Here is a 10,274-nt window from a genome sequence, read left to right as displayed (position 1 = left end):
GGAAGGGTGGTCATTTTGGATCTGCGCCAGGAAGTCCTGCCTGGAAACAGGATAAGCCTGATCTCTAAGCCCTTCTAGTTCTGGGAGACAAGTCCGTTTCCTCAACACTGTGAGTTCTCCTGAAAGTGATAGATGAAATGATGTCGGGAGATGGAAAAGTCCTCTTACTGTAGGTTAAGATGGAGCCAAGAGTGAAATGTGATTACAAAAATCTCCCTGAACTTAAAACAAACAAACAAACACCTGGCATGATGATGAGATCTAATTTAAATGGTCCACCATAGACTAATGAACTGGTTCTAGGGATTCTGGTCTTTTGCTTCTTTAACCTGCATCGTTCAAAGTGTCTACATATTTATATTTAGTGAAATCTAATGGGCACATTGGGATAAAACTCTATATAGAGTCAGAGTCGGGCCTGTGTAATATTGGCATTAATATCACTTAGCTGTAACCAAATGAACTGAGTGCTTAGGAAGAATCAGCTAAACACATGCCAGCTATCAGTCTTGCAGGGATCCTAACAGAGCACAGCATGAGAACTGTGGGGCTGTCCTCTACAGTGACAGGGAACACGCATGGCGTCGTTTGGATGCCCATCAAATTCTACCATTGAATTTAAAAGCTTTTAACGATCTCCCCTCTAATTACTTCAAATATTGAGCTGTTTTAGTGTTTTCCATTTTGAAATATGTATTTCTACTTCTTCCCATCTATTTGAATGACTTCGCCATCCATACACTGTTGTAAGATGTGTCACCTGTGGTAACACGTTTGAACCTGTATGCTATTTTTTTTTATTAGTTAATATTTGGATCTATGTAGGCTGCTCTGATTAGCTTTTTGAAAAAAAAATTAGAATCAGAAAGCTCTCCTTTAGGACCAGGCAGAACTATAAGTGTAAAGACTGTGTCTTTCCTTATTGTATTTGGGTTAATTTTAGGCATGAATATACCTTTCCAAAGAGGGGCAGTGAGCTGATGACTGAACTACAAGAATTGTTTTCAACAGTATCTGTTACATTGCAAGCAATCTAGATGAGATTTCTGGAAAAGAACAAGCTACCCTACCCAAATGTATTAAAATGTGCTTGAATGGCATTTGGAAAGAAGAACCTCTTATTAAAATTTAACATCAACTTGGCCAGACTTTGGGCTGAGTTGGAAGAACAAAGTGCTGCTCAGTTAAAAGCCAGGGATGGGAGTGATGTGATTTCTACTCCTAAGGCTGAAATAATGAAAAAGAGAACAGCCAACTAATTCCTTCGTGGCAGGTCTACACATCTCAAATTCCAAAAGCTAGTTAGTACCAAATCTGGCCACTACTCAATGGCTTTTCCTTTAGAAATGCTTTATTTGTAGATGTATAGATCTGATTTTAGTGGAAAGAGGGAATATCCAGTGTCTACAATTGTCTTGAGGAGAACAAATGGTTCTGGAGCGGTGCTGGTGGGCACAGTGATGCTGAAGGGGACCTCATCTGAGACTATCCATGTGGGGCCTGGCCTGGCCAACCTCTGAGCATCTACTCTGCTCGAATCCTGCTGGTTCTCAAAGGCTCCGAACGGGCAGTCTGGTTGCGACACTTCAGGGTACAGAGGATCCATATCAACGTCTAAGCATCCTTCTTCCTTCTCTAATATCCCAGGCGCTGAAGCTAACTCATTGTTTCTCTATTCTGAGAACTCCCAGCCCAGTGCTTGGCCTGGGATAGTGGGAGGCACTAAACCGAGGCTGGCATGCCCTTGCACATGTGGCAGCGGAATGATTTGTCAAAACTGCACTCAGGTCAAGAGATGCGATGCCACCCGTGACATAGGCTTTCTCTGTGATAGTGAAAGCTGCACTGCATTATATGCCACTCACCACATGTACACCACAGGGGGATCACTCTGTTGTAGAGTGACTGTCTGGACTAGTGAGAACTTCATAAGAGGCATTTCTTATCAAAGTAATCATAAGGCGACTCATCATGATTTGCTTGGCTTGCCATGGAACATCGAAATTACCCATAGCCTTGAACACATCAAGTACGGATACAACACATACAAGCAAAGCTAATTCAGTATGATTCCTAGCAAATTATTAAACGCCATGGTGGGGCAAGGGGAGTGGTTGTAGGGAGAGTTAGAGAGGGAAGGGGAGAGGGGGGAGAGAACAGAGAGGGGAGAGGAGGTGGGAATGGGAGGGGGGGGAGAGAGAGAGAGAGAGAGAGAGAGAAGCTATGCAAACCAGTTTTTTGTTTCCATTTTGAAGAGTCCAATCCCAACTAGGCAAAACTGAAATCCTGCCCCAATTGGCCAGAGGCCTCTCATTATGAGGATTGTCTCTGAGCAAAGCTGCAGAAACTACAGCTCTTGTCCTCATTAAAAAAATGGGAGGCAGTTTATTATTAAAATACAAACACGAAAATACTTCAAACCATTCTGTTAGCAGCAGGGTTCCAAATGCAACATTCCCTTTATCAGTCAAGTTTAAATCATGTAGCTTCAATGATTCTGTCCTGCTAAGACCCTTAAACAAAAAGCAATGCAAGAGGGGGAGAGAAGACATCTTTCCTTTGAAATGGCAGACAATCCTTAGAAGAAATTCTCTAGGGTTCTATTCGGATGACTATTCAATTTGATTTGGGGCACTTTTTCAACAGCCATTTGGCACTTTCTGTTCGGAGTTCTTAGGCACAGTGTGACAGAGTCAGCTTGGTGAGCCCTTCCCCATGCATTCGGTACAGGAGCTGAAACTCGGCAGGCAGCTGGTGGGACTCCTGCCACTTGGTGGTAAATTTGGTTCCTTTTTTGTCATAGTAATGGTATGGAAGGTCTTCCCTTGTGTTGGGATCAAATCCAAAAGGCCAAAATCCATACAAGTGGATCTCTTCACATATTGCTGATGCAAGAGTGTACATAAGAATACCTGTGCTCAGCCGTTTGGGCGACAAATGTTTGTTTTTCCAGTACCTGTGGAACAATAAGTACAGGTAGATTCAGAGGCCAGTGTTGAAGGTTTCAATCAGGTCATTGTAACAGGGCTGGGAGGTGAATGTGTCCACCAACTTAGACAATAACTTGCTTTGAATCTATGTTTTAGACCACAGAACACCTCTGGGCAGGACTGGCTACATAATCAGTGAGGCCCAGTGCAAGATGAAATTGTGGGTCTTCATTTCAGCAATCATTGAGAATTTCAAGAAGGCGATAGCAGTGCCGTGCCCTTCTGAGAATGGGCTTCTGTGGGGTTGCACAGGATGCCCGTGTTTGAAGCCAGCCCTGCCTCTGGGTTGTCCTAGGGAGTGGTGTCTCCAACTCAATGGTGACACCACAGGAGCCCACCAACGAGAATGACTATACTTCTCCTACACAAAGGGCCCTTGGACGTGTGGAGGAGATGGTTTAATCTAAGGGGACCTTCTGTGTCACTTCCTTACCGGAACCTAGAGATTAAATCCTTCTTAGGTGTGGACAGGTTGTGGGGCCTGATTTTTCTTTACCTTCTTGTAAAAAATCATATTTTCTGCTCCTTTGTCTTCTAACTAGGGGTTCCCAAGCCCTTCGTTAGCATGTCAGGACCTAAGAAAAGTCTGTATACTTTCTGAATTAAACTAAAAAGCTAAATTATGGTTGTTGTTCCTTCCATATTTAGATAGTATTTTTAAGCCTCGCTGTCTATACTGTCAGATATTTGAGACTTCTGTCGAGCGAGTGTGTATGTGTGTGTGTGTGTGTGTGTGTGTGTGTGTGTGTGTGTGTGTTGACCATTGGTTGTGCAGGCAGAATTAAACTGTTCATGAGTCAGGTTTCTGTGGACTGTATTTCCTTCCTGTTCTCAGTGAACTAATGTGTTTGGTTCGAGCTTGAGTGGCTGTGGGGCACCATGGCCAACTCCCTGGGCTTCTGAAAGGCTGAGGACAGGGCAGGCCACAAAGGCCATTTTCCCTGAAGTTTCTAAGCATGTTCCTTCTTCACTACTTGAAAACTTTTTTTAAAGCTTTGCCATTCCAGTTGAAACTTAGCAGTTCAGTCTTGGTTTTAATATTCTAACCGATGGAATTAGAACAACGAAAGATAATTCTTTGGACAGAACTAAATTTAAATAGAGCAAGAGGGGAGCAAAATGATGACATCAAAATGTCCCAGACCAGGCTGGCAGGAGGGCTGGGTTCTAACTCCGGTTCTGCCCCTTTTGGGCAGCAACTTTGGGTGAATAACTCCTGTGCTTTGTGCCTCAGCTGACTCACCTTTAAACTTAGGAGTTGGCCTACATTACCTCTTAAAAAGGTAACCATCCAACCTGGGAAACTGAGACATTCCCAGTGTTTGTCTGTTATCCTTGTTGTAATTATTAATAGAGTCCCCTTTCTCTCAAAGAAAAAGTTCCGGTTTGGACGATAAATGATGGTGTCACCCTGCCTGTTAGATACATATCAGTTTTTTGCGCAGTGATTCCTCCTTCTATGAGAGGTCAGCTAAACAGATTTTAAAGTTTGAAGACTTTAGAGGGTTACAGGATGGGAATAATCTATTGTGGGATAAAAATCTTTAGAATTCTCTGTTTATCAGGACTCCCAGAACCCACTCTAACTTGTAGTAATATTTGGACAGTATGTTAGCACATTGGGGCTACTTGCATATGGGGAAATTGGAGTTGAGGCAGTTTCTTCAGAGGATTTAAAGAAAAAATACTACAATTAATCTTGTTTTATAAAATGCCCTGGGTTAGTGGTTCCAAGTTCTGGCTGCATATTAGAAGCATCTGGGGATTTATTAAGAAATACCAAGTGCCTGCCCAACTCCTACCAGACAAATTACATTAGAATTTCTTGAAGTAGAACCTAGGCAACAGTATTTTTTCAAGTTATCTGAGTGATTCTAATGTACAGCCAGAGTTAAGACTCATTGTCCTAGATGAAAATGTTGCATTTCTGGTCAACCTGTCTATCAAATTACAAGGGATAACAATGAGCTCATAAAATACTTTTCACATATTTTGGCAACAAATTACAAATTACAAAGGCAGATTATACAGTTATGATTTATCTAGGTGGTCATCTAATCTTGAACATCTATAGAACACCCAAATATCAAATCAAAACAACATTTTAAGTCAATTGCACCTTTAAAAAAACTGCTTGATTTGTCTAATTTAGCCATTGGCATTATTGGGACATAGCTATCCATGTAAAGAAAATTCTTATCTGTGGTAATTTCCACGACTGCTCACTGGGCTTACCACCAAGGTAGGGGATAGAGAATAGAGAGGGGGAGACTAATGAACCACCAATCCCCCCATTTGGCATTTGGTTACCAACTGGGGATAGGAGGTTGAACTTCTTACCTAGTATAATTCATTACAAAACACAGGAGTTTGCTCGAAAGTACTAAGCTAAGCACAACAGCTAACTAATCCGACAGTTCCCACCCCCGAGAGATTACAGTGTTGATTTGCCATCTGGTGGGGTATGAATTAAAGGCAATAAAATATACACACCTGTTGACGTGTTGCATTATATTTCCAGGCCAAGCCAATTGGACCTTTAACTGACCTCTGTGTTCAACAAAAAAGTCAACTAATGTTCTGGTAACAGTTGCTGAAGTGTGGAAGAAAAATGCAGGGATCCAAAGAATGGCCCCGTCAAGCTTTTTTAAGCTTAGGAAAAAGTTGTTACGGTCCTGAATGGTCAAAAGGTTGTTGTAATATTTTTCCAGGATGCTGGGGTTGAAGGTGGTAAGGTTGGTTTTCCTTCCAACATCTCTTTGGAAAGCCTCCGTAGGGGCAAAATTGCAACGGAAAACAAAATCTGACTTATCTATTTCTTGTCCACACCGGCTCCCTGTCAGGATCCCACTATTTCCAACCACAGCACAGATGTTATAATGCTTATTCACAATGGGTGACACATCAGGAAGCAGTGATCGGAAGTTATTGCTAATTGAGAAAACATATTTATGGTTGGAATAATCATAGTGCATCAGTTGTCCAATCCGAACACTATTCTTGGTCAAAGAAAAATTTTTTATTACATCGACATGCTGAAGGATTTCTTGCCTAAAATAAAAAGAAATTCATTAAATGCATCCCATTCAAAACTGATTTTCCACCTTATGTCTCATGCTGCCATTTCATTCAGACAAGCATCGTAGGTATATCGAATCCAAGAAAGATTATACGTTCATAGTAATTGTGGACTTGGAGGGGAAGACTGCTTCAGAATCTATGGACATGTGCTAATCTCTCAGTCAAGTTGTGGGTGTAATCTCTTGAGGCTTGTAAATGTTGTAACTTACAGTTTTGGCTGCCATCCTTTGGTTTTTCTGCTATACATGAAGAGTGTATTTGATCAAGGGGAAGGCACAGACCAAACTGTCAGAAAATACAGGGAGATAATTTACACAGGCCCCCAAAAGCTCATATTAATGTACAAACATTGATGATTTAAGATTTTGTAACTAGGGACTAGTTGTTTGCTATTGGGCTGCACTGTTCAAGGAATATCCAATATCACTGGTGTCCAAATAAGAGCCAAATAGATATGAATCAGTATAGTACTATCTATTATTAAAATATGAAAATGGTAACAGCAGTGAGTGTAGTTGAATATTTAATAGAAATGAGATAATCTCATTAAGGTCCTTTGAATAATGAAACAGGAATATTTTTCTACTTCATTATAGAGCAACACAATTTAGTTGGAGATACTTAATCCTTAGAAAAACTGGCTATTGTGAATCCTGAAAAAGTGTGTATGTTCTAAGAATTAAGAGAATAAACAAGGCAAGGGTGATACTTAGCACTCATTTCAGGTTGCTTTCATTTTGAGCTTTAAGTAAAATTAAGCATCTCCTAAGGTCTCAGCTATTTAAAATATTTAAGAGAGACCAGTAACAGGTTACTTAGCTATTAGATTCTCCAATTCTAAGCAATCACATCGAATTGTCTGTCTTCTGCCTTAAAAAAATAACACGATTGAAACTAAATGCTTTGCATATCATCACTTTACCTGGAATTTTATTAAAAACTTACCTCACTTGTTAAAGTATAGAGCCACATAAACTGAAAGCTTTAATCCCAAACTTCCAAAGTTACCAATACTGTTCTTTACAAGCTGTTACTAAGGTAAAATACGTTTAAAATGATGCTAGGAAAATTAATAACTAAAGATTACCTAATAGATGGGTTGAAAGAAGGGAAGTTTTGAGAAAGGCATATTGTTCTGGCTGGTCATTTGGGTCACATGGCTTAGCGTGGGAAAAATATTTTTATTGGGTTAGAAATATGTTTTTGGGGAAAGGTATAATGTATTCTACCCATTAAAGTTTTCTGGGTTGTCTATAAAATTAATATTTGATAAAAAACCCAGTCGTTTAAAAAAGACATTGCTAGGGTTTTAGAATTAATTATTGTCATAGACTAATTTCTAATTAAACAGTGTTTCACAATTTTTAAACATAATCACATGACTGTATATCAACTTTTTAAGTAAACAGCATTTTCATGACACTGTGGATAACTGCTAAATTTGTTTTAATTCTGTCAGATTAAAATTAAACAGAGACAGGACAATAACTAGAAATACTATGACCAAAACACAATCCCCTAAATAGACTGGTAAAATAAGTATTTAAAATAAGTATTCCCACTCCTAATGAATACACTAGATGGCCCACGTTCCATTTAGCAGCATAATAATCCCACCAAGAAGGAAGGAGTAATGACTTATCTGGGGTTGCTAGGAGTAGACCAGAATCACTGAGAAGAATAAATAAATTTGAATAAACCTCATCCTTCTTTACCACTTCAAACAAAACAAAACAAAACAAAAACAACACAAACCTCAACCAACTAACTTCCCCTCACTCCTCCTCAACTCCTTCATGTAGAAACGAGGCTGCTACATGACAACTAATAAAAATGATACTGGGTAGCTTTTACAGTATGTTAAAAGCTATAAAGGTTTAATGAAAACAAATAGGCAAAACCAAAACAAAATCACACTTCAGTACCTGCATATATTTGGGCCAAAATGTGCACTACTAATTTGATAGGGAGGGAATATAGTATTTTCTGTGTGTTTCAAAGAGACAATATTATTATTTCAAATTTTTTTTTTAGTGTAGGATGAAAATGCATTGGGTGGTCTTTTTACAGTTAATTAAAAAAAACAACAACAAAAGATGGCTTTGGCAGTGTTAGCCATGCATGTTAACTATAAATCATGGTGCTCAATTAAGCCCAAGTTAGGAAGGATATTGGAAATAGCTTTTTCTTTCACTCAAATTGGTCTTCCTGATGTTTTCTTTTTATGAGAAGACATTACATCCATAAAAACGGTTACCAATCAGCTTTTGCAGAGTCAGGCCAAGAAAACAATGTAAATACACCTTGGGGTGCGGGATAGAATTTTGTTACTTTGGATTATTCTGTTTTATTTTCGTTTTTGAGCTCCAGAATTCAAAAATACCTATCCTACCTTTGATGTAAAAACGCTGTCCGATTAAATGTCCACTTAGAAGGTTTCTCTTGGAGTTCGTGGGTCAGAGAATTCGTAATGGGCACAAATGACGGATTTAGAAACTTCAGCGCAAATTGGGACCTGGAGAAGAGTATGAGTATACAGACAGACGTGCTGGCCTCAGCTGGGGGCAAACCAAGGTAGCCATTAAAGTCCAGCCGGGGGCGGGCAGCTGGCACACGCACAGGCTCCATCCCACCCAAGAACCCCCTCTCATTTGGTCCACCCCCTGCTCCCCCCTACACACACACACAGGCGGAAGAAAGAAAACTAGGGAAATCCGTCTCCATTGTCCATCCCTCCGGGTGCGGGAGAGACCATAAAATGGCCGTCTCGCGGAGAGCAGGGGCGGGAGCAGGGCGCGCTGCTGGAGCTTGATGCGCGGTGAGGACCAGCGAGTCAGCACCGCGGACAGCGGCCGCGCCGCTGCCCAGTCGGACCCGCGACGCCCCCGCTGTCCGGGTGAATTGATTTTTGGAGAAAGGGCAGAGGAAACCGGAGACCTAGGGGAAAGCTGGGGCTGGCTCCTGCTTTAACCTCTTCCTTCCCGTCCCTAGGTCTGATTTCATTCCCTGTCTTCTAATTGGGGGTCCGCCGGCAGCCTCCAGCCAGCTCCACTCTTCTGCCCAGGTGGGGTTTCTCTAGGTTCCGCACCTCTGGCCCAGCCTGGACCACAGGTTGCAGTTTGTGTTTGCCACTTGCCCATCAGAAGGCCCTGCTGGGAGAGCTCCTAGGGGTCAAAGGTAGGGGAAGGGGTTTTCGGTGAGCTGCGCCAAGCTGCTCCTGGCGCCAGCCCAGTCCAGCCTCGCTCCGGGCGGTGACTTGGACCTGGGGCGAGGGTAGGCGGCCCTTACGAGGTTCGCTTCCCGCAGGGGGCCGGGGAGTTGCAGAAATCCCAGAAAGGGGGAGATAGCGGCGTGGGGGAAAGCATCGAGGTAGAATACCCCAGGGGCTTCGTGATGGTTTGGGGGATGAGGGAGGGGAGTTGCAGGGGAGTGCGGCGCCTGCGCCATTAAATCGCCCCTGGACCGCCCAGAATCTGGCAGCGAAGTCTGCGGACAGGGCGCGGGGAAGGTGCTCACCTCACGCACGTCCATCTCCAGGTTCACCGCCCCCTCCCAAACACACACAGTGCCTCTCCCTCAACCCCCATTCTCCTTGAACCCTACCCCCATTTTGGAAATGGGGGAAGGGATGCCAAGGAAGAACACGCGAGATGCAATTACATCGATTAGGACAACGGCGTTTAGGGGCTTTGGGTTAAGAAAAGGGTGGGTGGGTGGAGGGAGGGAGAATGAAAGAGAGGAGTGGATGGACCACGCAGTTTCTTGCCCCAAGTGTCTCGGAGAAGCCAAAGCAACCTCCTCTCACCTCCCCCCCGCCCCCCAACCAAATGCCCGATGGCGCTGAGAGGCCCGCACTCACCGGAATCCCGCGTGGAACATGTACATTCGGGGCGCCCCCGGGCTGGCGTACTTGGAAGTGGTGAAGATGTTCTCCTTTTTCAAAGACACGTAGCTGATGAGCGATAAAATCAGCAGGGCGACGCTGAGCATGACCAGCCCCAGCACACTGGCGACCCGGGCCATTTTGCAATTTCTCATCCCGGGCTGATCTAGGATCAGGGACAGCAGGGAAATCGGTCCATTGAGCGGCCAGCAGCTCGCTGGCGTGTCGGTGTGTGTGAGTGTGTGTGTTCGCGCGCGCGTGTCAGCGTGTGTGGCGGGGGAGGGGACCGGGCCGGGAAGCCGCGGAGGCCCCGGGGTGGG

The 10,274-nt window shown here is 43.2% G+C and overlaps 1 protein-coding gene across 1 annotated transcript in view; it reads right to left on the bottom strand.

Annotated features, from left to right (window-relative positions):
- Positions 1 to 2,365: 2,365 nt before the first annotated feature.
- ST8SIA3 (ST8 alpha-N-acetyl-neuraminide alpha-2,8-sialyltransferase 3) overlaps positions 2,366 to 10,274 on the bottom strand; it is a 16,751-nt gene continuing 8,842 nt past the window's right edge. The window contains 4 exon segments of the mRNA XM_019640606.1: positions 2,366 to 2,956; positions 5,484 to 6,041; positions 8,464 to 8,586; positions 9,931 to 10,274. The exon segment at positions 9,931 to 10,274 is cut by the window's right edge and continues 161 nt beyond it. Of these exon segments, the coding sequence (XP_019496151.1) occupies positions 2,674 to 2,956; positions 5,484 to 6,041; positions 8,464 to 8,586; positions 9,931 to 10,274 (1,308 nt within the window). The 3' untranslated portion in view covers positions 2,366 to 2,673.

Source organism: Hipposideros armiger, unplaced genomic scaffold, assembly GCF_001890085.2.
Source record: "Hipposideros armiger isolate ML-2016 unplaced genomic scaffold, ASM189008v1 scaffold_52, whole genome shotgun sequence".
Classification (NCBI taxonomy): Eukaryota; Metazoa; Chordata; class Mammalia; order Chiroptera; family Hipposideridae; genus Hipposideros; species Hipposideros armiger.
Note: the sequence above shows the minus strand (reverse complement) of the source record. Positions and strands in the feature narration are given on the sequence as shown.